At 27.6% G+C, this 25,500-nt stretch overlaps 12 protein-coding genes across 12 annotated transcripts; 5 read left to right on the forward strand and 7 right to left on the reverse strand.

The window, feature by feature from the left end:
- Window positions 1-155: 155 nt before the first annotated feature.
- ENU1_199900 (nicotinate phosphoribosyltransferase) lies at window positions 156-1,328 on the reverse strand (the record flags this gene model as incomplete). Its single annotated transcript, XM_008862069.1, has 1 exon — window positions 156-1,328. The coding sequence occupies one exon, from the start codon at window positions 1,326-1,328 to the stop codon at window positions 156-158; it is 1,173 nt and encodes a 390-aa protein (XP_008860291.1).
- A 210-nt stretch (window positions 1,329-1,538) lies between these two features.
- ENU1_199910 (Ras guanine nucleotide exchange factor, putative) lies at window positions 1,539-4,271 on the reverse strand (the record flags this gene model as incomplete). Its single annotated transcript, XM_008862070.1, has 1 exon — window positions 1,539-4,271. The coding sequence occupies one exon, from the start codon at window positions 4,269-4,271 to the stop codon at window positions 1,539-1,541; it is 2,733 nt and encodes a 910-aa protein (XP_008860292.1).
- Window positions 4,272-4,587: 316 nt separating this feature from the next.
- Window positions 4,588-5,127, forward strand: ENU1_199920 (hypothetical protein; the record flags this gene model as incomplete). The annotated part of the gene is made up of 1 exon (XM_008862071.1): window positions 4,588-5,127. One exon carries the CDS (start codon window positions 4,588-4,590, stop codon window positions 5,125-5,127), a length of 540 nt encoding a protein of 179 aa, XP_008860293.1.
- A 472-nt stretch (window positions 5,128-5,599) lies between these two features.
- ENU1_199930 (hypothetical protein) lies at window positions 5,600-6,667 on the forward strand (the record flags this gene model as incomplete). Its single annotated transcript, XM_008862072.1, has 1 exon — window positions 5,600-6,667. The coding sequence occupies one exon, from the start codon at window positions 5,600-5,602 to the stop codon at window positions 6,665-6,667; it is 1,068 nt and encodes a 355-aa protein (XP_008860294.1).
- A 96-nt stretch (window positions 6,668-6,763) lies between these two features.
- ENU1_199940 (TPR repeat protein) lies at window positions 6,764-8,458 on the reverse strand (the record flags this gene model as incomplete). Its single annotated transcript, XM_008862073.1, has 1 exon — window positions 6,764-8,458. One exon carries the CDS (start codon window positions 8,456-8,458, stop codon window positions 6,764-6,766), a length of 1,695 nt encoding a protein of 564 aa, XP_008860295.1.
- A 176-nt stretch (window positions 8,459-8,634) lies between these two features.
- ENU1_199950 (RING zinc finger protein, putative) lies at window positions 8,635-10,517 on the forward strand (the record flags this gene model as incomplete). The annotated part of the gene is made up of 2 exons (XM_008862074.1): window positions 8,635-8,765; window positions 8,924-10,517. The coding sequence occupies 2 exons, from the start codon at window positions 8,635-8,637 to the stop codon at window positions 10,515-10,517; spliced, it is 1,725 nt and encodes a 574-aa protein (XP_008860296.1).
- Window positions 10,518-10,591: 74 nt separating this feature from the next.
- ENU1_199960 (hypothetical protein) lies at window positions 10,592-13,723 on the reverse strand (the record flags this gene model as incomplete). Its single annotated transcript, XM_008862075.1, has 1 exon — window positions 10,592-13,723. One exon carries the CDS (start codon window positions 13,721-13,723, stop codon window positions 10,592-10,594), a length of 3,132 nt encoding a protein of 1,043 aa, XP_008860297.1.
- Window positions 13,724-13,937: 214 nt separating this feature from the next.
- ENU1_199970 (hypothetical protein) lies at window positions 13,938-17,186 on the reverse strand (the record flags this gene model as incomplete). Its single annotated transcript, XM_008862076.1, has 1 exon — window positions 13,938-17,186. The coding sequence occupies one exon, from the start codon at window positions 17,184-17,186 to the stop codon at window positions 13,938-13,940; it is 3,249 nt and encodes a 1,082-aa protein (XP_008860298.1).
- A 135-nt stretch (window positions 17,187-17,321) lies between these two features.
- Window positions 17,322-19,298, forward strand: ENU1_199980 (leucine-rich repeat containing protein; the record flags this gene model as incomplete). The annotated part of the gene is made up of 1 exon (XM_008862077.1): window positions 17,322-19,298. One exon carries the CDS (start codon window positions 17,322-17,324, stop codon window positions 19,296-19,298), a length of 1,977 nt encoding a protein of 658 aa, XP_008860299.1.
- A 284-nt stretch (window positions 19,299-19,582) lies between these two features.
- On the forward strand, window positions 19,583-20,572 carry ENU1_199990 (WD repeat protein 68, putative; the record flags this gene model as incomplete). Its single annotated transcript, XM_008862078.1, has 1 exon — window positions 19,583-20,572. The coding sequence occupies one exon, from the start codon at window positions 19,583-19,585 to the stop codon at window positions 20,570-20,572; it is 990 nt and encodes a 329-aa protein (XP_008860300.1).
- An 88-nt stretch (window positions 20,573-20,660) lies between these two features.
- ENU1_200000 (alpha-amylase family protein) lies at window positions 20,661-22,151 on the reverse strand (the record flags this gene model as incomplete). The annotated part of the gene is made up of 1 exon (XM_008862079.1): window positions 20,661-22,151. The coding sequence occupies one exon, from the start codon at window positions 22,149-22,151 to the stop codon at window positions 20,661-20,663; it is 1,491 nt and encodes a 496-aa protein (XP_008860301.1).
- Window positions 22,152-23,701: 1,550 nt separating this feature from the next.
- Window positions 23,702-25,330, reverse strand: ENU1_200010 (hypothetical protein; the record flags this gene model as incomplete). The annotated part of the gene is made up of 1 exon (XM_008862080.1): window positions 23,702-25,330. One exon carries the CDS (start codon window positions 25,328-25,330, stop codon window positions 23,702-23,704), a length of 1,629 nt encoding a protein of 542 aa, XP_008860302.1.
- Between the last annotated feature and the right edge of the window lie 170 nt (window positions 25,331-25,500).

A 25,500-nucleotide genomic window follows, 5' to 3' on the forward strand; every position in this document is an offset into this window, starting at 1 on the left:
ACACTTTCGATCTTAAAGTTATAAACATACAAAAAAATATGAAGTTAAATTACCATAACACACTGAGTTAATTATTTGTTACATTTTATTTTTTACAAACTCTCACCAACATATTTATCAGTCCAATCTTAAATACAAACAATAATAAAAACTGCTTAATTAAGCCCAAGAGATAGTTTGCAAGTTAATATATCTTTTTCTTCTCCAAGATGTTTTCCAACTGCATCAGAAAGTTTCACACAACCTACAAACTCATTTTCATCATATTCTTTTGCTTTCAAAAGTTTCATAACAATGTTTAAAGGTTTATTATCATTGCCAGTGTCACAAGTAAAATGAGTTCCAATACCAAAGCTGCAATTGATTTTTCCTTTACAATAATTTTGTAATTCAATAGCTTTTTCATAAGTCAGACTATCACTGAAAACAATGTTTTTGATCATTGGGTCAATACCCATCTTCTTGTAAAAGGCAATGGCTTTGTCAGCAAAAACAAATGGAGATTCACTATCATGTCTAATACCATCAAAACTCATGGCAAGTGGTCTGTCAAATTCTCTAAAGAATACATCAGTTGTGAATGTATCAGTTAAAGCACAACACAAATAACCTCTGTACAAATCTCTCCATCGAGTAAGTCCTAAAGCATTAGCCCCTTTATATCCATAAGCAGCAGCATGGAACATCATCCATTCATGTGGATGAGTTCCAATAGGTTTAATGTTATATTTCATTGCTAAATAAATGTTAGATGATCCAATAAAGTTGTTGCCTGAATTTTCTTTTAATGTTTTCACAACAACGTCGTGGACTTCTTTAGAAAATCTTCTTCTTGTTCCAAAATCACTATATTTACATCCTGCTTCAGTAAGTTTTTTTGCTTTCAATGCAGTAGTTTTGATGACATAATCCATATCAGCAGTATGATGAGTCATTTTTTGATATAATTCACTTACAATAGCCAATAAAGGAACTTCCCATAAAGTCATTCTATACAAATACCCAGTACAATCTATATGCAATTTATTATTAATAATTTCAACTTTAACTTCTTTTGGGTCATAATGAAAGTTCTTAATAAATTCAATATATGTTGGAGGTAAATATTTAAGGGTTTTAAGATATTCAACTTCTTCTGTTGTTGTACTTATAGACGCCATTTCATTTATCTCTTTCTGTAACATCTCAGCAAAGCCATCAGGAAAATTCATTAAATTACGGTCTCTAAAAGAAAAAACACCAGAGGCATAAGGATACAGACAAAAATAACCATTACTTACAGTAAATTTATACAAATCATTATCAAGTATACTTGTAATAATTGGCATCTTTAAACAAATGAAATAATAAATGTTTTTTTAAAAAAGGGAATATAAAAAATATAAACAATGTGGAAACACGTGGATTCTTAATTTCTTCTTTTTTTTTGATAGAATCAAATTGTTTTTCTAATAAATTAGAAGTTTTTAAACACAAAAAAGCATTTTAAAAGAGATGAATTAAACACTCTTCTTATGTTTTTTCATGAAGCATTTGAATTATTTTCCTCTTGGTTCATATAACAATGAAAGATCGTAAATTAACTTATCTGGTAAGTATAATGGATTGGATATGTATTGGTATAAAGGTTGAACAACTGGGAATGTATAAGGGTATTGTTGGAATTTCAAATAGTCTGTAACTTTCTCATTTGCTAATTGATGACGATAGAAATTAATTAATTTACATTGAACACCACCCACATCATAATCAAAAGTAGCTTTTGCTCCTTCAATGATAAAAGTCAAATCTTTACCAATAACAGAAATAAACGGTACACATCTATCTTTAAGACTACTTAAATGATTTCTGTATAAGAGATAATTTGATTCAAGTCCAAGCCATTTATTTAATTTGTCTAATGTTTTTTGAGCTGATACTGGTAATTCAGCTCGTGTTTTCTTTAGTCTAGAAATACTAGAATATCCTTCAATACCAACATAAATACCTGCTAATGAATGGAAGTTATTCATATTAAATAATACTTCGGCTACATTAATTAATTTAGTCATCATCTTTGCTCTATTATTTAAGTCGGGGAATGAAAGAATTAAGGATGCTACCCAAAAACATATTTCATTCACTCTATCAGACATTCTCATAACATTTTCTGCTCTATATCTTAATTCATTTTTAGTAAATACATCAGAATTATAAAGTTCTGATGGCTGAATAGTCTTATAAATATTATAATCCACCATAGTTAATTGTCTTGCGATTTCAACTTCATCCATCATAGCAATAAGCATAGTTGGTGATATATGTTCATCAGGAATAAAGAAATCAATTGGTGGAATTAAGAAACTTGTAATTTGTTTACTTCTTTCATTAACTCTTCTTTTAAGTTGTTCTTTAAGAGTTTTAGTACTATCATTAACTCCTAATTCATTATCAAGGAAACGTTGAGCTTCTTCAATAACAGATTCATCACACTCTTCAAAAGCATCAAGTAATAATCCTTTTAATGCAATAACAGTACGAACTTTAATTTTTTTAGCAATTGATAAAGCGTCTTCATTCATTCTAGAATCTTTAGGTTGTTCATTAGAATTTGTTTCATCAATAACATATTTTGTTGAATCAATAACGAATTCTTTAGGAACTCTATATCGTTCAATTAATTTTTGTAGCACAGTTTTAGAATTTGTGAAATATGGAAATGAACACATAAATACTCTATTAAAATCATTATTAATCAATCCAGGACTTGTTAATAATTCAATAAATCTATTTAATGAACCTCCATCTACAGTATGTTTTACTTCATCATATTTAAGTTTTTTAACACTTCCATTTAATTCTTCCCATAATGGATCTTTATCTTCTGTTTCTTTAGTTACTGTAGATGATTTTTGCATAGTAGCAATTTTATGAGCAGTAGCGACTGCATTAATATAACTACTTAATGTATCAATAATTCTAATAAGAACATCACTTGTCTCAACATACAATAACTTTTCTTTTTCAAATCTTTTTGAATCAAATGTAATACATCCATTATTTCCGGAATTAGGTGATGATGGATTATTTTTATTATCATAATAATTACATTCTTCAGAACTTTTTGGTTTCATTTTTGCAATAGTACCTGCAAGAATAATAAGTTCTGATGTTAATGCACGAACAGAAAGTGCTTTGTCATAAAAAGTTTTTTCGACTTGTCCAGCTTTAATTTGTGTTCCAACACCATTAAAAGCATCAATCATTGCTGAATCAATGATTGGTTCAATTGATTTATTTTTAACTAATTCCTTTGATTCAGTTAATAATTTAACAAATGGTGCAATTTCTGTCTTATAATTCTCAACAAAAATTGATGAATCTTCTCTAAAAACAATTGGTTCATCAATAGCGTGTTGAGCTGCATCAAATAATTTTACTACTTCTCCTCTTAATGTCTCACATCTTACACTAAATTCCACAGAAAATGAATTATCATCTTTATTTACTAATACTAATGATCCAAAACATAATGCATCTTCACTACATGCAGCAACTGCTGCTGCTTGTTCACTCATATTAAGAATTACTTCTTCAAATCGTTTAACATCACTATCGTTAGCATCACGTAATATGATATCTCCTGGTGCAATTTTTGAAGTAACTCTAAAAGCAGTAGAAGTTTTTCTTAAATGAATTGATTCATAATTAGTAGTTTTTAATAATTCTGCAGTTGAAGTATCTGGAATTAAAGAATCTCCATCCAATTCATCATGTAATTCATTAAGTTTAGAAGCTAATTGATCAATAATTTCATCCGTTGAAATTGATTCATTTTGTTTTAACATATTTGAAATAGTTTCAGCATATCTAGTAAATTCAGTATTCTTTCTATTTTCAAAATCAGCACTATAATCTGAAACAGCTAATGTTTGATGTGATTTTTCTCTTAATCTAATAACAGCAGTCTTTGACCTTTCTCTTCGAACACTAAGTTTAAATGAACCTTTTACATCTTCTCTTTTATTTGTTCCATTAAATTCTTTAGTAAGTACCTTCTTTTCTTCTTCATTAATTTCGAGTTTTAATTCATTAATTTCTTTTTGAAGTTGTCTTAATTCTTCTTCTTTCTTCAATATTTCTTCTTTTGTGATTTCTGGTACTACCATTTCTTCTAATCTCTTTTTTAATGTCCCTTTTAGTGATAATATATCATTATACTTATTTGTGGTTTCATTTATCTGATGTTCTAATAATTTGAGTTGTTCTTCCATTTTACTTTCAGCTGTCATAACTTTTTTGTCTTTTTTTAGTTTTTTACAGTTCATCTTTTTTTTTTATTTTTTTATTATTTCTTTTTTTTTATTATCAAAAACTATTTTGAATTTTTGTTTTAAAAAGAAAAATGTTTTTTATTTTTTGTTTTTCGTTACTCTTTTTTTGAATTAAATTATTGCGTTCTAAAAATACATTTACATTTTTTTTTCAAAGCCACAAAATTTTTGAACCAAAAAAAATAACATCAAAAGATTTGAAAAAAAAACTTACATGATTCAATAATCTGATTGGAATCTTATAAAGTCAAACCTCTTTTTAAATTAGTAAGAAATGAGTGATAAGAAGCCTACAAAATTGAAACAATGTAGAATGATGAATAGTCAATGTGATGTTGAAGCAATTCTCATAGCAATATTAAATCAATATGTTAATCTAACAATAGCTAAACCCCAAAGAAAAACAACAGTGACCAAACAATTTATAAAAATAGTTAAAATTGATTTTTGTTCTGGAGATGAAGTAGAAGTTCAAACATTCATTAGAAAAAGAGAAGATGAACTAATTACATCTTTAACAAAACAAGGAGTTAGTCAACAAACAGCTAAAAGAAGGATGCAAGAAGCGAAAAGATGGGAGTTACTCCATTTATTAATGGATTTGGTAACTGAATACGGTTATATAGTTTATGCAGAAAATGAACAAAATTGTGGATTCGATGGAGAAGTTACAATTTCCTATCGAAACAAATTATTGTATTCAATAAAAGATATTAATAGAAAAGCACCTTCAATTAGAGACTATATTATGAATAAAGTAAATGCTCAAATGGTTTCTTTAATTACAAGAGATGAGCTTAAAAATTTCTTGTAATTTGATTTTTAAATCGCTTCTCTTCAAAATATTATGTTGTATTATTCATTTTGTACTTTATCTCATTGGTTCTTTTGTTTTTTATTATTATATTCATTTTCTATAAAACATTCAAACATTCTATTTTATCATTTTATAAATATCAAATTTTCTTTAACTCTTGATAAGTTTCTGTTTTAATATTTTCATCTGTTTTCTTTTTTTGTAAAAAACAATCAATGTCACAACTTTTCTTTAACTTATTGTTATGATACTCTTCTTTTTAAATATTTTCTTAATTTCCTATTTTTAGATAATAATGTTTAAATAGAACAGTTTTAACAAAATTCTAAATAATGAATCTAGACTATTACTCTTTCAACAAAATTGATATTTTTGTTCGTATAATTCGCCAATAAATTATCTCAAGATTGAAATTAAAACGAAAGGAAAAAGCCTTATATTTTGTTTTTATATTTAATAAAAATATTTAATGATATTTCAACAATTATTGGAGAAATCAAATACATTAGTTCAAATATTTAAGGAAAAAAATATTCAATATTCTATCGTTGAACAATCACTTCCTCATCACCGTTTTTCTCCAGATCAATACCTCATTCTTTATTTCTCTCTTTGTATTTTTACATCAGTTGTTAACCAAACACTCTTTCTCTCCTTATCAATCTCTATTTGTATTTTATTCTTAACCAACAAAGTCTTTCATTATCTTGAATTTATTCTAACTCTTCTTAAACCATTCAACTCTCAAAGTTATATTGCCTGTTTTTCTAGTTATAACGGTTATCTTGTTAATGAAGACTATTTAAATCCATGGAAACCAACAACCCTAATTTATTGCCATTTACATCCTTTAAACAAACAATCGTTACTCTTAGCCCTTCATATTGGAATAGTAATACTTCCATTTATTGGAATTATTCATGGAGAAATTGGAGAAAAACTACGTATTATTATTTCTGTTATCTTCTTCTTTATTTCATGTTTCTTTGATATTCCACGAATTGACACAATAAATCAAGTATTTTCATGTCAACTTCTCTTCTCAATTATGGAATTAATTCCTCAAACACCAATTAATATGAATATAGTTTTTGCATTTGTTGCAGGTAATCAAGTTAATACAAAAATGGTTCAGAATTTAATTCTTGTTTATGACCCTTCATTTATATTTTACGTATCTTCTTCTGATGACATAAAAATATCTCAGACTCATGGGTATTGGGAAATTCCATACCAACCAATCTCTGTTCCTCTTCAACCTCTTCATTGTTCTGATAGACAAAACCAACTATTTGAATCATGTGATTTTCTTAATCAAAAATACCAACAAAATTTAAACATTTTATTCCATCATCATCCAAGGTACAGTCTTAACCCATTCATTTCTCGTGCACAGGTACATTTTATTATTCAAAGAGGACATCACAAACGTAAGCATAACGTTCTTATTGTTGATGGTCAACTAATTCTTTATTTACAAAATTTTGCTCATTACGTGGTATATGTTCTTCAAGAAATTTCAAATTTTCAAAAATAATTAATTCCTCATTCATACCAAAAAATTAAACAATAAATTAAAAAGATGTAAATTCAAAATACTTTTGGTTATCAGTCCATCCAGCTATTATTTTTTTTAAGCTGTTTTAATAATACCAGCAGCAATCAATTTTTCTATTCTTGAACGAACTTCAGGGTCTTGTAAATATTTAGTAGCAGAAGCAGGATTCTTTCCCATATCATCCAAAATATTTCTCATCATTGGGTCAGTTAAAATACTTTGAATTTCTGGGTCAGCCATAGCATGTCTTAATCTCTCTTCATCAGTTTCTGCATTACTTGCTCCCATGATTGCATTTTGAACAGTAGTAATTCCTGATGTTGCTTCAGCATTATTAGGGTCAATTTTTAAAGCATGTTCATATTCAGTTAAGGCTTTATTATATTCTTTCATACAGAAATGAGAAAATGCTTTTCTATTATATCCTTTGATAAAATCTGGCTTAATTTTAATACACATTTCAGCATCTTTAATAGCATATGGATGTTCTCCAAGTTTTTGATAAGCAGCAGCTCTATTAGAATATGCAAGATGATCATTTGGATTTCGTTTAATTGCTTCAGTGTAACATTTAATAGCTTCAGGGAAATTTTGTTCTTTAAAGAAAGCAGATCCTTTAGCACGAGCTTCTTCACCTTTTTCTACTGAGAAGTATTCTTGTTGTTCTTTAGCCTCTTTCTTCTTCTCGGTAATTTTAATTTTATTTAAAATCTCTTCTGTTCTTTTTTCAGTACATGATTTTTTATAAAAGTCAAGTGCTTCTGTATATTTGTCTTGTTTGAAATAAGCATTACCAATTCTCATAAATAATTTAGCATTTTGTGTATAAATTCGTTGTTCTTTATATTCATCAAGAAGTTCATTACATAATTTAATACATTCATCATATTTTTCCATTTCTAAAAACACTGCTGATTTATTTAATTTAAATGTTAAATCACTTGGATCAAGTTCAATAGCTTTATCATAACATTCCATAGCTTCATTAAATTTCTTTTGTTTATATAATTCATTTCCTTTTTCTTTTTGTTGTTGTGCCTCTTTTTTCTTGATATCTTCTGGACTAACTTCTTCCATTGGTTGAGTCTCTTCTTTCTTTGGAGTTTCTTCTTCCATTTTCTTTTCTTCAGGTTTAGGAGTATCTTTTGGTTTTTCTTCTTCCATAGGAGTATTGGTATGTTCTTGTTCTTGAGGTTTAAAGTTATTCATATCAATTCCCATTAATACTATCATTGCTTCAGTAATTCTAACATCATTCATTTCTGTTTGAAGTGTTTTAGGATCTGCAGCAATCTTTTCAATCTTACTAACAAAAACTGGATCATTTAAGTATGAAGCAGTTTTTGGATTAGCTGCAAGTTTAACTCTCCAATTTTTCCACATTTCATTAACATTAAATGGTACTTTTTTTTCATATACTTCATCAAGAATATCTTTTAACATTTGATTCTCTGGATCAATTTTTAAACCAGCATTACATACCTCTTCTGCTTCTTCATATCTTTCTAATTTTAATAAAGCAAATGCTTTACGTGAATAACCACGTGACCAATCTGGTTTATATTCAATTGTTTTATTTGCATCTTCTAATGCTTTTTCAAATTGTTCTAATGAAGCGTAACAAGCACTTCTATTTGAATATAACACACCATTTGTTTCATCATATTTAATAGCTTCAGTATATTCTTTAATAGCTTCTTCAAATTTTTGATCTTTAAAGGCTTGTGTACCTCTAGCTTTAGCTGCTTCACTAAGTTGTTTATTAGACATAATCAAATATTCTGTTTAATAAACACCTTAGATGATTGCTTTTATTCTCTTTGATGACGTGGGTTCAACGTTTTTTTGATGTGTTGCATCTTAAGCATTTTTTCTTTTTTTCTTTTTTACTTTTTATTTTTTTTCTGAAAAATTATTGAAGAATCATTTATTTAATAACTCTCTTTATGGATAAAGAGACTCTCGCTATTATTTCTCAACTTCCTATTTCTTCATATCGTAAAAGGTTAATATCAAAGTCTGAGTGTTTTGATAGAAATGAGTTATTAACAATTATATATAAAGAATTAAGCGGTTTGTTTTACTCAGAAAATAAAAAAAATTTTTTAATAATAATAAAGCTCATCACTGACGAGTAGAAACAAGTGAGTTATTTTGTATTTGCCCTACAATTGTATTAAGTCTATTATATGAAAATGGATTTAAGACATTAAAATTACAAGATGATTTTTTTAGTGACGATAATTTTTTAACAAAGAACGGATATATACAAAGACAAGAAGATTGGTTTGCTCCTCAATCAACTGTATTTCCTAAAGATTATTTTGTTTTGAAATATATCAATATTTCTGAATATCAAATTAATGAAGAAAGTATATGTAATATTACTGGTAGAGGGTTTAATAGATGTTTAGCTATTTTATCATTAATTCAATGCCAAGGCAATGAAGAAAAAGCACTTAAAAAACTTCAAAACCATATTGATGATGTAAAAAATAATTTAAAAAATAAACATAACTTATTGAGAGAATTAATTTATCCATCAAAGAATGTTATTCATCAATGTCCATTACTAGGACTTTCTCCACAATTTTATTTTGATATTTGTATGATTTATAATGAAGATTCTTCTATTATCACGTCTGTAAATAATGGAACAATACCATCTTCAATGAAATTATGGTATAATGAGTTAGATAAAAAATTGACTCAACAACATAAAAAGCGAGATGAAAAATTAGAAGCACAATCAATTACTTGTGATGTTTGTTATGAAGATAAATTAGAAGAAGAAATGTTCACAAATCGTTGTGGACATTCATTTTGTAAACAATGTGTTATTGAACAAATATTAACTGGAATGAGAGAAAATGGTAAAAATATTGGAAATCTTAAATGTTTATCCTCTGGATGTCATTGTTGTATTACAATGGATATTGTACGTTATTTAGTTGATGACTATACATATTATAGGTACTGTGAATTACTTATCACTGGATTTATTGAAGGAAATAAAGATTTTTTATGTAGATACTGTTTTAATGAAAGATGTAATAAAGTATTACATTATAAAGGAAGTCTTTTAGATAATAATAAAACTGCAATCTGTTCTTGTCAAACTAATATGTGTCTTCTTTGTGGAGAGGCAAATCATCGACCTGCTACTTGTGAACAATGGAGACTATGGCAAGAACTATTGAAAAAGGGTGGGTTAAATTTAAAATGGATTAGAACAAACTCAAGACCATGCCCTGCATGTAGTACATTTATTGAGAAGAATGGTGGATGTCAATGGATGTGTTGTTATAAATGCCATTGTTTTTTCTGTTGGATGTGCATGCAAGTTACTAATGATCATCACCACAAACCAGGACAAAAATGCATTCCATACCAACAAAAAGAGATTAATAGTGATGATCACATTGATGAAGATTTACTGAGTTGTCTTACTCATTATGATCTTCAAGACGTAGGTGTAAAACAATCATTAGAAAGATATTCTACTATTTTAGAAATAATGAAAAAACAAAAGTCTATTGCTACAACTCTATCTCCTTTGTATGAGGCTTCACTTGTAGAAATAGACGCTCATACTGTTTTGAGAAATTTGTACGTTCTTGAATATTTTAACAAAGACAAAAAAGATCTTTATGACTTCCAAATGACTCAGTTCCAATATCCAGCTGAAGTGTTAACAAAAAAAATTCAGTACATTCTTAAAGCAGAAAAAATTACAATCAATATGATGAGTGATTTAGATAAGTGTGTTACATCAATTAAGAAAACCTTTGAGAAAATCACATCTTCTTATGAAGATGACCAACAATAATCCTTAACTATATTTTTTTGTTTAAAAATAAACATTCATTTTTCATTGTCTTTTAAAAGAAAGGAGTTAATTACTTACTTCAAATGAAATCTAACACCAATATATTTATCTGGTTTATACTCGAAGATTGCAAGATATTTATCATTTTGTAACTTATTAGCATCTATTGGTAGAAGTATTGAAGTATTACTCGTGTTTGTTGAGTTGGAACTTCCTAGATTAACCATTATTCCAAAATAATCCTTCAAAGTACTTTTGAGATTTTTAGGGATATAACACTCCAATTCTTTATAACAAGTTTTTGATTTTATACTTTTTTTATTTTTACCCCCTATACATTTGAGACAATACACATCCAAATTATAACTGGAGATATTATATTTAAAAACATCACCTGGTTTGTGCATGTCTACAACATCACCTGGCTTAGAGGAAGTCTCATCAAATTTTATTCCATATGTCTTATAGTCTTTTTCAAATATACGTATGTTATCGAAGTTATCATATTCCTTTTGGATCCACACATCTGAAGAAGTTAAAGATATTTTAGTGTCTGCAACAAAACTGTCAGATTGTTGTGGTTTTTGAATGTCTTCAACCAAACTGTCACATTGTTGTGGTTTTTGAGTGTCTGTAATTAAACTGTCAGATTGTTGTGGTTTTTGAATGTCTTCATTTGGAACTGATTCTGGTTTCTTTTTGTCTATTTCTTGATTACATTTACGAGGAGAGATTTGTGATGAAATATCATTACAATGGATTAAAAATGGTTCATTTTCTTTGAATGAAACATTAATAATAATAATACCTCCATCGTCTGTATTAACGTAATAACCATTCTTAAAGACAAATCTAGTGGGACATTTAGGTGTTTTAACTGGAAATATCATAAAGTCTTCTGGATTATCCATACGAAAAGCTTTTCTTTTGCAAGTAACAATAGGGAGATACTTTTCATTATAGGAATTAGGAATATCCACATTAAAAATGATAACTTGTTGATCTTTCAAAAGGGTGTCAAAAATAATATCATTATTAGGCACTACTTCATCTTTATTAGTAAATGTTAGTTCTCGTAGAAGATGATAATAGAAAGTTGTTGGTTTAGAAGTAAACCATCCCTTCTCCCCACTTTTTCTTAAAGGAATTTTTGTTGAATCTAAAAAGCATAGATACCGATCATTAGCTGCAAGTTTAATCCAAAGACCATCACTTGTTTCAACAATTTCAGTTTCACTGTGATGACTACAAGAAAATCTAATAATTCTATTCTCTTCTATTGCTTTAGCTATAATTTTCTTTTGAATTAAATCAAAACTTTTAGAACTACTTTCATTGATTCTTTTCTGTTCTTCGGACAATTCAAGCTCTAGGCGTTCAATTTGACTAGGAATTGATTCTAATTTATCGTCACAAACTTTTTCTTCTTTTTGTAAATCATCAACCTTACGATTACAACTGTCTTCTTTTTGTTTGTATATTTTTTCCTCATGCTTAGTACTATTTTCTCTCTCAACAAAATTACACATCTTTGAAGCGTCGTCTTGTCTTTTCTTAATTAATTCATTTTCACTAGGAGGTAATAAATTGATATTATCCACTTTTCGTATAATAAATCTTCCTTTAGAAGAATGTGAGTTATTAGTAAATCCACACTGTTCAACAATAATTTGATTGTCTTTAAAATTGCCATATGAGTATGTGTATGTAGACCCACCTGGATGAATAACACTTGCTCTGTGGTCTTTAGGAATTTCATTGTCATTAATGTAATAGACAATATCATCACCTTCTCTTCTAAAGTGCTTATGAGTGAAATAAATTCGAATATAAATATTGTCTCTGATATGAATTAGTTCTCCATTTTTATTACTATGCCTAAGTTGAAGAACAAATTTAATTCGTTTCATTTTTTCTTTTATAAAAATAATACAAGTATAAGTAGCTTCAATATACCATAATTCAAATGGAATAGCAATGCTCTGAGCTTTAACAGAATCCTCTTCGATTAATTCTTTAAAAAATTCTTCTTTTTCATTTTTAACTTTCATAAGTTCTTTTGAACAACGTTTAATATTTGTAGTAGCCGTATTTAGTTCATGTTTTGTTTTGCTTATTTCTTCCATTAATTTTTTCTTATTACTTTCAGCATCATCTTTTTCTCTTTCTAGGTCATGTATTTTTGAACTTAATTCAGAGACTTTAGTGAGGTCAGGAGCATTGAGAATATCATCAACAAATTTATTTAAGTCATTGGTTTTCAAAAGTAATTGACAATTATCAGGAGTAATTAATTTCAACAAATTTTGTTTGACTTTTAATTCATTATCTTTATTAATTACCTTATTTAATACTTGGTGCATTATTTCTTTAAATTTTTTCACATAGTCTTCAAGATAATATAGTTGTGATTGGGGACATTCTTCTTGTAACAAATGTTGTATGTCAGTACAAAATTTTTGAACGTTCTTCGTGAAACCGTTGTATTGGCTATTCATTTCAACAAGTACTTTTTTAAATTCTTTCATAAAAGAATAGTATATCAAATTTGTTTCTTCTTGAATTAATTCTATTGTTTCATTACTTCTATATTTATTTGTAAATACAAAGTCTGGACTTAAATGTCCTGATTGAATTTTGTTTATTTCATTAATGAAGTCAATAAATTTTGATTTCATTTCATCATGTGTATCAGGTAAAAGAAGTTGTATAAAGACTTCACTTAAGAGTTTTTGACAAATATTACAGAGCAATTCTTTATTGATTTCAGATGAATAAAGGTGAGTTATAGCTGTGAAAAAATCTGACAATGTATAACCTTTGTTTATTTGAGCTGTTTTTGCTGATACACATCCTTTTTGTGTATTTCCTACACCCTGTGTAAAACTTTTTGTATTGGTTTTACCTATTTCTTTTCCTACCTTTTTTTGGTAGTGTTTGTCTGGTTGAGTGAATGAAACTTCGTTTTCCTTTATATTTTTCAATAGTTTAGAGAGGTTTTCTTTCTTTTCAGCTTCAGACTGGTTATTGTCTAAAAAAATATTATATAATTTCTTTAATAGAATGGTGCTGTTTTGGTTGTTTTGACTAATACAATTAACCAAACCAAGAAAGGCAGAACTAATTTCATCAATACTCTTTTGTGGTAAGTTACTAATTTGAGTTAGTAAATGATTATAATTATTTGGGAAGGTAGTTGATGACATCTTAAATTATTGAATTATTAGTTTTATTCTGAAGTATTTTTATAGTAAAATAAATTATTTTAAATTATTTTATAAATTAAAATAATACATTTATCAATGATGTTTATTTTTTTTTTCATAAAAATCTATTTGAAAAAGAATCAATTAATTATTTTTATTCTTTTCATTTTTCTTTAGCATCATTTAATGATAAAAGTGTAATAGAACCTTCAATTTATTGAAGCTCATCTTTTTCTACATTGTATCGTTCAACTAAATTAATTAATTTATCTGATGCCATTCCTTTCTTTTTTAAAAGGTTTGATAGTTTAAAGAATGACTTTTTAAATTCTGAGCTAAACATCACACTATACTCAATATCGTTAAGAAGTGTTTCTTGGCTAAGTTTAGGGAAGTATTGTAATGAAGGAATATACCCAGTTGCAAATAAGTCAGTCATAACATCCTTGAATCTAGTATTAGCGAATAATTCCTTTCTGTTCTTAGTATAAAAAGCTTCAATCATATCATCAATTGTACTACATATCTTTTGTAGTGTAACAATATTCAATTCATTATTAATATTTCTAATTCCATTAAATAATAATTTGTCTTTATAGTCAGAATAACTTGTGTACATACTATATCTTTCATAACAACGGTTCATTGAAAGGGAACATAAATTTGATTGGACCTCTATTACATTTTGGGCATTGTCTTGGTCAAATGATAACTCTCTAGAGTCTTTGAAAGTTCCATATTGATTAGGAAGTTTCAATGAGTAACGTAAATTCTGACGATGTAAATTATAACAAGTCCAATACATTTCTATCATCCTAAATGCAGCTTCATTACTTAAACGTAAACATGATTTGTAATTTGACAAATCATTAAAAGAGTTGTGTTTTTCAACAATCTGGTTAACCAAACAAAGGCTATATTTTTTCCATAAAATATCAGTACTAACGTCTAATGACACTTCGGGGTTTGTGTTATTCAAATAACATTTGCTTAAGTCATAGTATAATTTTTGCCTGTCATGAATAACTTGTTCTTGTGGGATAAGCGAAAATAAATAAAAGAGATCTTCAGAATATACATTGGTTGAACTTAATGCTGCAAGTTTTTTACACCCATCGTCTAAAGACAGAACAGGTAAAGGCAATTTAATTTTTTTGTCACAAAGAATTCTTTTGAAGTCCAAACCTAAATTAATGATGTGACTATCTTTGAGGCAACAAGGAATACCATCATCAATATACATTCCTTCTGGTTTTTGAAATGTACCATTTTGATCAGCAATAACAGCATATCTATTCCAAATAATTGCTGTTGAATTTTTATATAAATAAGATAATAAATCATTAAACTGTTTTATAGTAACTGGGATTTTGCGTATTTCCTCAGTCTTTTCTATTTTTCTTAAAAGAATTTCAATAAGAATCTGATCAAGGTTGTCCCATAGTCTTTTTGAGAATGAATTTTTTATAAGTTTTTTATCAGGGATAATTTCATCAAACCAATCAAAGACATTCTGATAAAGGAAGTTTCTTTTATGGATAAACTCTTCATTAAATTTAGTTTGATTGTCTACACAACACGTAATTAATAAAGCAACTCTTTTTAAAAATTCTTCATCACCAGCTATGTCTTTAGATTTAGATTCTCTTAGTTTTAGTACTTCTGAATTAATAATTTCACATATTCTACCAGTATCGAGTGAAGTTGTTAAACGCTCATTCTTAACACAGCCATGAATACAACGTTCATTCCATTTTCTAGTAATATTATCAAGAATTGTATTCAATATATCATCTACATGAACCACACTAACAAAACCAGAGTAGTCAAGTCTTTTAAATGACTCATTCTTATTTGGAATGATTGGGTATCTGTTTAGTAACTCTTTATCAGTTTCAAAGGTTAAGTCAATAAGATTACTTAATGCGGTTTTAAAGTTGGTTGATTTAAAATGTTTTTCCATTTCAGATAAAGATTCGTATTGACTAATATTTTTTAATAATTTCTGGATAGTAAGAACACCACAACCTTCCCAAATATTATCTAACCATGGTTGGAGACATTCTTCATTACACACTTTTGTTGGATATAGCATTGCAACAATTGAATAAAATGAATGTTTTTGTTCTTTAGTTCCATTAATGTATGGGAAAAACATAGTTGGTTCTCCATTTTTGTAAAGTGTTTTTAAACCAAATGGTGTTTCAACAAATGGAAGAGAACCCATAACTTCTTTCATAGAATTAATAAAATATAAAGAATACCAATTTTCATCAAAGAATTTTCCTGATGGTTTTGAATTTAAACCAGCACCAACAATATATAAATTTGTATAACCATATTGAATTAAATGGTTTAAAAGATCTTTATATAAGTCAACACATTTTAATAAAACCATTCTATTTATTCCAGTATCACTTATTTTTCCAGTTGCGGCATTTGTTTCATTACCATTAAGATAAATCGTTTCTCTTTCTGCATCTGGTTGAAAATCTGGAGAATTAAGAATAAATGGAATTTGAATTGCTTCTGATCCAACAAGTGGGAAAACACAGTACAATGAAGTAAATTTATTTTTAAGAATGTTTTTTTCATTATCAAATTCAATAGCATATTGTATTCTAAGTGTTCTTTCAACTCCAAACCTTTTAGTAAGTCCTTCATTATATTCTTCATAACTTCCAAGTAAAAAATATCTCTTTCTAATACCTCCATCTTCATTAAAAACTAGAGTATGAATTTCCATTATTCCTTCTTTAACAACAGGGTCTCTTGTTATTTTAGTTATATTGCCTTTATAATCTATAGTAATGTCACTCACTTCTTTACAAAAAACAAGAGTTTGTGCTACATTCTCCCATATATTTGAAACCCCTTTTTGTAAAGCCTCATTCCCTGTTTGGTTTTGAATCTGATAAACATAAGTAGTCAATCCAAATGGTTCTTTTAAATATTTTAATGACTTTTCCATTTTTTTAATTCCTTCAAGTAACTCATAATCTTCATAACCATCTCTATACAATGTTACAGTAAATCCATTAACAATACTTTTTTCTTCATCTCCATAAACATCTCCAGTTATAGAAACTATTTTTGAAATAGTATGTGTAGTTAAAAATCCTGTTCCAAATCTTCCTGTTGATTGTGTATCATTTTGCTTTCCTTCTGAATATTTATATAACAACCCTAACATTGCTTTTGCAGTAAACGGTGATCCATTATGAGAGAATGTGAATGTATTATCTGTAATTTTAACATTAATAGAAACAGATTTTTTTGTAGGATCATGTACAATAGAGTCTTTAGCATTCTGTAATAATTCCCAGAACCATCTTTTACAATCATTGTCTGTGGGTTGATTAAGTTGTCTTAATCTATTTCTAACATTACTTATAAACATGTTTGACAAAAGTTCTTTATAAGCAAAACCAATACTTGGTGGAACAAATGCTTCTTCAGTCATCAATGAATTTTTATATCAAAGAATGTTTTTATATTAGTAATGAATGATGCAAATTCTTTTTTTTTTTTAATCAAAGTTGTGTGTTTTATAAAACATTATTCTTAACTTTAAAAAAAAAATAAAACTTAAAATGTTATGACTTGTAAACTTGAAAGATGTTTCTTACTTAATATTGCTTTTTATTTTGAAACTGTTCAAGACCTTATCACACTCTCATTTGTAAATCACAAATGTGATTTATTTGATCTTTTTCTTAAAAATCCTAAATTTGATAATGAATTAGAACTAAAGAATTGCTTAAAGTATATGAAAAATTTACAAACGTTTGAGGCACCTATGATTGTTTTGTCACGTTTTCATCACCTCCATCGACATGTTTTGAGGTATATTAGTTCAGTTGAAGAAATAAATTCAAATGTCTTTTCTTATCTTAAATTTATTAAGTCACAACTTATTGAATTAAATATCGTTATAACAGAGACTGTTTCTTTTAAGTTTGAAGGATTTGTTAATCTTAAAAAATTACACATAAATGTAGCTTGTTCATTAGAAGAAATTAAATTAGATTTTAGTGACCTTTCTCATGACTCTCTTATTATTTTTGAAACGCTTCAATATAATATTAACCAACTTCTCCCGATTATCCAAACAATAAAAGGAAAATTAGTCATTAAATTTTCTGATATTATTAATGAAATTACTATTGCAAAATGTCGTTCTGCTAAAAGGGATATTAAGTTTATTGGATATAGAAATGATTTATATATTTCATTAATTAAAACAACTTGTGTTTTAGAGCCTATTTATTATCACCTTACTTTTGCTATTGACTTCGTTGGAACTGAACATTTCTCAAAAGTATTTAATAATTATTTAATTCCTTTTATTGCATTATACCCATCTCAGATTGAACATGACTCTATTTTACTTGACCTTAGGGATGAGGAAATTTATTCATTACAAATTCTTCCAGAAGAATTTCCTCAAATACAATTATTATTACCAACAGTTCTACTTTCTCTTTCTATTGAATCTCCAAGTGTAGAAATTCCATTACTTCCTAACTTACTTGAATTAACACTTATCCATTTTCAACCAAATGTTCTTCCTCAGTTACCAATAACCCTTACCTTATTAAATGTGATTGATTGCCCTCATTTATCTGAATTAGAAATTCCCCCACAAACCAAAAGTCTTTGTCTACGTTCATTAAGTTCTTTAAGTTGTATTCACTCATTACCTGATACAATTCAATTTTGTTTTATTGAACACTGTGAAGTAGACATTCCTTTATTACTTGACGTCAAAGAACTTCATTTGTCTGACTGTCTTTCCATTCAAGAATTTCCTGACACAATTACACGACTTTTCCTTTCTAACATTAATTCTCCTCTTCCATCACTAACTCATTTATCACTATTAAATGAACTTACATTATTTTCTATCCCATCACTTGTTGAATTACCATCAACTTTAAATAAAATTATAATCAAAGACTCTCCAAATGTACTTTTGTCTCATCCCATTTTATCAATTGCTATTCCGTTTGGTGATACTATACCTAAACTCCCTTTGGTATATGACTTAACAATAAATGCTAATACCCTCAATGAAATACCTGAATCAGTGACTTCTTTACAACTCAATGGATGTGTTATTGAAGAACATTTAATATTTCCTGAATTTAAAAATCTTTTACAACTTACACTTTCTCGTTGTATTCTGAAAAAACAATTTCCACTAATGACTTGTTTAACTTATTTAAATTGCAATAAAACAGAACCACCACCAATTGGTGATTCAATTAAGAATTTGTCTCTTGCATTTATTTCACTAGAACAACTACAACTTCCAAGCTCTTTAACCTCTCTGAGACTATTTAGACTGAACTCACTTTCCAACATTAGGTTTAATTCATCAATTGAAAAACTTGATGTTCAATACTGTTCATCATTATGCCCACTTAATCTCCCAACTACAATCAGTGAGTTGTCTTTTTCAAACTGTGCAAATTTTGTTCCATTAAACACAGAAGAATTAACAAATTTACCATACGGTGAACAGTTATTCTTAAAAAGTTTTCCAAGAAATCAATGTTTTCAGTTACCTTAACAAACTTAGCTATCAATTCGTTTTTCATCAAGAAATAATTCAAGAAGTTTGTACTAACGAAAGTAATAAAAATAGAACTAAAAGATGAATTAAATAAGATGAATTATTAGTAATTTTAGAAGGAGTTTTGTAGAAGAATAATTAAAGAAAAATTGTTGGAAAATCGTAGTTTGTAAAATAATAAAATTTTAAGTAAAACATAATATAAATTTAAACGTACTGCAACGTCTAAGAAAATAAAAAATAGGTTTTTCTTTAGTACTGACATTATCTAAATTGGTTCAATGCAACCTAAAAAAAATTATTTTATTCTTCAAGCAAATGACCCAACAATTAATGTTAGTTGGGTTAATTCAAATGTCCATCCTTTTAGAAGCGTTTATTCCACTTTTTCAGATTGTAGTAGGTCATACCTTCACCTTGTTGGATATGAAGAAGTGACTGACTCTATCAAAGAAATTACATCTTGTCCAACAACCTCATTACCATTCCCTCCTACTTCAATTAAGTTTATTCCTAAATCAAATCCAATTAATGATATGATAATAACGTCAGGTGATAGTCTAAGGTTATTTTGTGTTCCACAATCAAATGACATTTTTCAATTATCAGTGATTGATGTATCTTACTCAGCATATCCTTCATGTGGATTTGATTGGTGTAGGGTTAATACAGACCTTGTTTGTGCATGGTATTTAAATAACACATGTTGTGTCTGGAGCATTGAATCTTCTCAAATTATTGCTTCATTTTCAAACCATATTACTCAACAAATTCTTGATATGAAATATTCTCCATCCAGTCCTGATTTATTTATTACAAGTTGTGCTAATGGACTTATCCAAATAACTGATATTCGCTCATCTTCTAATTTTCAACTGTTCCCACAAGGAAATCAAAAACTAGACCTTCTTCAAGTGAGTTGGAATACTATTGACCCTACCAAAATTGCAACATTTAATTCATTAGGAAATCAACTCTTTATAATGGATATTAGACAACCAACAAAATTATATAATCGTCTACAATTAGACACAACAAATATTACTTGTATAGATTGGTCTCCTACATCATCTTCTGACATTTGTCTTGGTACGTTTAAAAGTATTTTAATATGGTCACAAAATTCTAAACTAAATAAACAATGCTGTTGTAATAATTTATTAGAGACTGAAACAAAAAGTGAAGTAAATGATGTTTGTTGGTCAAAATCAAATTCCAATTGGATAGCAGCATCAATTGGATCTTCAATTCATTTTCTTCATGTGTATTGATTAATTCATTTATTTTTTATTATATTTTGATAATAAAATTTGATTAACATCAAATAAATATGGATATTATTTCAAAGAAAGAAATGAATTAGTAATTGTATTGGAAGATTTGGACATCATAACCATTCATACAAACAGTAAGTCCAGTACTTTTTAAAGTAGCAGCATCTCTAGTATACTCAATATTAGTCATCATTTCTTTAACTTTAACATTTCCGCTTCCATTAATATCATAAATTGGAACATTAGCACATGAATAAGCATCAGAATAATTAACAACAACTAAATATGAATTGGTAGCTTTTCTTATCCAAGCAGCATATCTCCAAGCATTATCACCATTTACATTGTATACATAATAGAAATTCTTTGTTTTGAAAGCATCATCTTTAAGAATAGAAGTTAATTTATTATAAAATTGTTGGGCAACAGGAGATTTAGGTTCACTTGCACTTCTTCTTAAATGAACATCAAGTTTATTTTTTAATCCATCAAATTGTCCATGATTAAAGAAAATCAATCCAGGAAGAGTAGCAGCAAGAGCACCAGCAGCATTAGCACGAGGAACAGAACCCATATTTTGGACAGCTCTATTTTCATCATGGTTTTCAACAAAATGAGCACCATGGTCAAAGAATTCAAGAGTCTTATAATGGGCATAGTTTTGAATTTCTGATACTCCAGCCTCACATTTATCTAAAAATGGTTTATCATAATAATAGTCAAATCCACATTCTTGTAATTTAGTCATTTGCCATTCTTCATATACTTCTGCCATAAAGATAACATTTGGATTAACTTTCTTTGCTTCGGCAATAGCCTCTGTCCAAAATTCAGTTGATGGAGTTGAATATCCATTTGTTGTTAATTCATTTTCCCATACCTTAGAGAAAACATCATTAAGGTCAAGATGTGCCATATCACATCTTACACCATCAGATAAAGAAACTACTTTTTTTAAGTTTTCTGTCATAAATTTACGAGTTTTTGGTTCAAAATAATTCCATTGTGCTGTATCTGGCCATGGAGCAAAATATGGGTCTTTACCATGAGCAACACCATTAGGAAGATAATATTTTGGATCATAACTTGAGGCTTGAGCTGCTTTAACATAATAATCTGAATGATCATTAACAGTAGGAGCGTCACAAGCAGAATGGTTTGGAACGAAGTCAAGCATTAATTTAAGTCCTTTAGCATTTAACTGAGATTTTAACCAAGCAATATCATCATCACTTCCGATCTCAGGATTACAGACATATTCTGTAATAGCATATGGTGATCCAATAATATCATCTTCTGTTAAATCTGGAAGAACAGATTTGTAATTATCTGCATTAGATCTATCAAGATTTAATCCATATTCTCCTAATTGCCAAACTCCCATCATCCAAACATAATCAATACCTTTACTTTTTAATCTATCAAATTCTTCTAATGGAATATCTCTTAATTTAGTTATAGACTTTCCATATTTTTGTGTTAATTCATATAACCATGGTCTTGTTGAAATTTCATATACAACAGGATATTTTGCATAACTCAATGCACTAAGCATTAGGCACAAGAATCCTAACATTGTAATTTTTTAACTTTTTAGTTCTTTTTCTTTAAATTCTTTTTTCCTTCTTTTTCCATTTGGTTAGAATTTTCCTCTTTTTTTTTTCTTCTTTTTCTGTAATAATCACTCTCTTAATTATAATTATAATACAATTCTTTTATTATTAATTTATTATTTCTATTTTTCTACAGATTTTTTGAATTTTTCTTTCAAATGCAAATCCTTATTTTCAAGTCTATTTACAAAAACCTCTTATTTATTTTAAGAAATAGATTGAACTACAAAAATAACTTTTCTTCTTTGATTTTAATGTTATGAAATAAATAACAAAAATAAAGTTTTTTGGTATATTATAATAACAAGAAAATTCAATTTATTCTCATAATAGAAAATTTTTGTTTTTAAAAGAAATTAACAGAAATAAAACCAACAACAGATAGAAGATCATAAAAACAATAAAAATTATAAAGCATTAAAGTAAGTGATTAGTTTGTTTAAAGAACGGGGTGAATAAAGAATTCAAATTCATCATCAATAGTAAAGGCACTTGGACTACTTTCAATTAGTTCTGCAGATGTATCAGGAGAAACAGAGCGTTGTGGAGAAGATGGTGCAACTGTATTTAAAACGTCAAATCCATCTTCATCATCACTTTCAACATTTACTCTTCGGATAAATGATGGACGATAAAGCTCAGTCATTTAACTATTGTTTGTTTTACAAAAGTTAGTTTTTGTTTAAATATTGAAGGAGATTATCTAAACAAATTAGAAAAGAATCATCCCTTCTTTATATGTAATTATAGGTTCTTTATTAAATATTTGAAGAAGGTTTAATATGATATATTCTTTTTATCCCCGTGGAATTTTGTTTTTGTATATCATACCCTTTTCCTTTTTTGGTCAAACATTTTCTATATTTTATTTCACGGCCTTTTCTTCCTATGACTTTTTCTAAACAAAATTTAATCTACTTCTCTCATTTCACGGTGATTGAGATTTTCTCATATCATTTAATCATGACATAATCAAAACCATTTTTTGAAAAAAAGACTTTCTAAAATGTCTTTAAATTTCAAAATTGATAAAAAAAGAATTAAATACTGTTTTTGTAAATAAACAATTATTAATCCGTTTTTACTCCCATCTGTTCATCCTTGCTTTTTTTATTGCTTTTTACTGGTTTTTCAATTCTACGGTCTTTCAATAATAATTTACAACAACAGCAGATCATCAATAAATTCAAAAGAACACCTAAAACTAATAGTCCAATCCCTATATACAATGTTGTATTATCGCTTTTTTCATAATTTAAGAAAGCCATTTTTGTGTTTTCATTTTTTGGTATATAATGAACGTGAAACCCAAGACAGACTTCAAGTAACAATACAAAAAAAATAACCATGAAACGAACCTTTAATTAAATATTTATAAGTTCTAATAATTTCTTATTATTACTTTTATTATTAAAAAAAAAACTATTCTTTGTTTTCATTAAAATATTCTCTTATTTATACGCTTAAACAATTCTTAAAAAAAAAAAGAATTTTAAATACAAAATAATATACATTACTCTTCTGTATATAACTGAATCAATTCTTTCACTTTATTTACCCATTCTCTTCTATTTCCTTTGGCTATAACATCTTCAATATCTTTAGAAAATCCTTTTATTGTTTTTCTTTTTACTTTCTTTAATAATTTTTCTAATTCTTTCTTTTGTTGAATATCTTCAGATTGTTGAAGAATAAATTGTATACATTCTTTTACACTTTTCTTCCGTTTTTTTGGTTGTTCTTTCTGAAGCTTAATTTCTTTATTCCTTTTTTTATCTTCATCATTATTCCAAATACTTTTATAACACCATTCAATTCTTCTTTGTTTATATAAGATACGATGTATTTCTTGTTTTTCTTCTTCGGTTAGTTGTACTTGACGTTGTTCATTCCACATTTTTCTTTTCTTAATTCGTTTAAGACAATTTAATGATTCATCATGTTTAAGTTGTAATGTCCAAGAAGGTGCATTTAATAGTTTTAATTCTTTTCTAATCTCCTTTAATTTAGTCCATTGCTCCTTTTTTCTTTTATGATGATTCCAATTAACTTTATACCCTAATTTCCCACATTCTAGTTCAACAATCTGAACTTCCTTTCGTTTTTTCCCTTCAACTAAATTCCCATCAATCCAACACCTATTCCAAGGCAAGTCTAATAAATCTTCTTCCATTATTTGACTTTCATTTCTCCATTTTTCTTTTGTTTTGAGAAGTTCTTCACAAATTCTTTTGGCATCCATTCCACCATACCGCTTATCACAAGTTGAGAGAACACGTTTTTGAATAGAATCTGGTTGATTTATGTAATAAGAATATTCACCAGAATAAGCAGGTGGAATGTCAATAGACTTTTTCAAAAACACTTGACCTGCTGAGTATAAGTGATTAAATTCTTCTATTTTCCAATGACCATCTTTTTTTGTTAAAATAAAATCAGTTTGAGAAATTAATTGTTTTTGAAGGATAATTTTAGTTTCATCTGTACATAAACATAATCCTAAAAGATTATCTTCTTCCATCCAACAATTACAGTACAATGGAAGTGGTGGATCATCTATTGTGTACTCAATCAAATAATTATCTTCTTCTAAAATTAATTGTTTGTGGGAATTTTGATATGGGATAGTCTCATTTGGTTGTTCTTTATTTGTTGTCTCATGAAAATCCCAATTGTTTACCATTTCAAGTAAATATGTTAAATTCATTTGGTTTGTATCAGAATCCCATACAATACCTTTTTCCCATTCAATCCTATTGATAAAATCATTCCAGTACTTGATTTGATAATTTTTATCTTGTTGTTTAAATTTATCTTGTTGTTCTTTATTAACATCCCATAAAACAACCCAGTCTTCATAATCCTCATTTTGGGGTAATTCCTTCATTTCTAATTGTTTCATGACTGAATTTGTAATTTTAATTGTATTAGAACAATTAGAAGAAGGGGATTCTCTGATAAGTAATGAATGAAAAGGATGTAACAAATAATAAGGTATTTCTTTGAATGGAGGGTGGTCTTGTTGATAAATAAAACTCGGTCGTAATTGGTTATTACACCCAATCCAATTAGGTTTTTTCAAAGGAAAATGAATAAGATCAAAAAATGTAAGTAAAGTAATGTTTTTATTTCTTGGGATCATTGATTAAATGTATTAAACTTCATGTCTTTTCAATTCACTTTGCTAATGACATCTTGATTTTTTTAAGATTTTTGATTTGATTATTTTGTGATAATGAACTTATAATAATAATTAGTTCATTGTTTATAAATAGTTGTAAATATTCTTCAATGAAGAGGATTTTTTTGAAA

This window comes from Entamoeba nuttalli (assembly GCF_000257125.1).
Source record: "Entamoeba nuttalli P19 unplaced genomic scaffold asmbl_9452, whole genome shotgun sequence".
NCBI classification, from domain to species: domain Eukaryota; phylum Evosea; order Mastigamoebida; family Endamoebidae; genus Entamoeba; species Entamoeba nuttalli.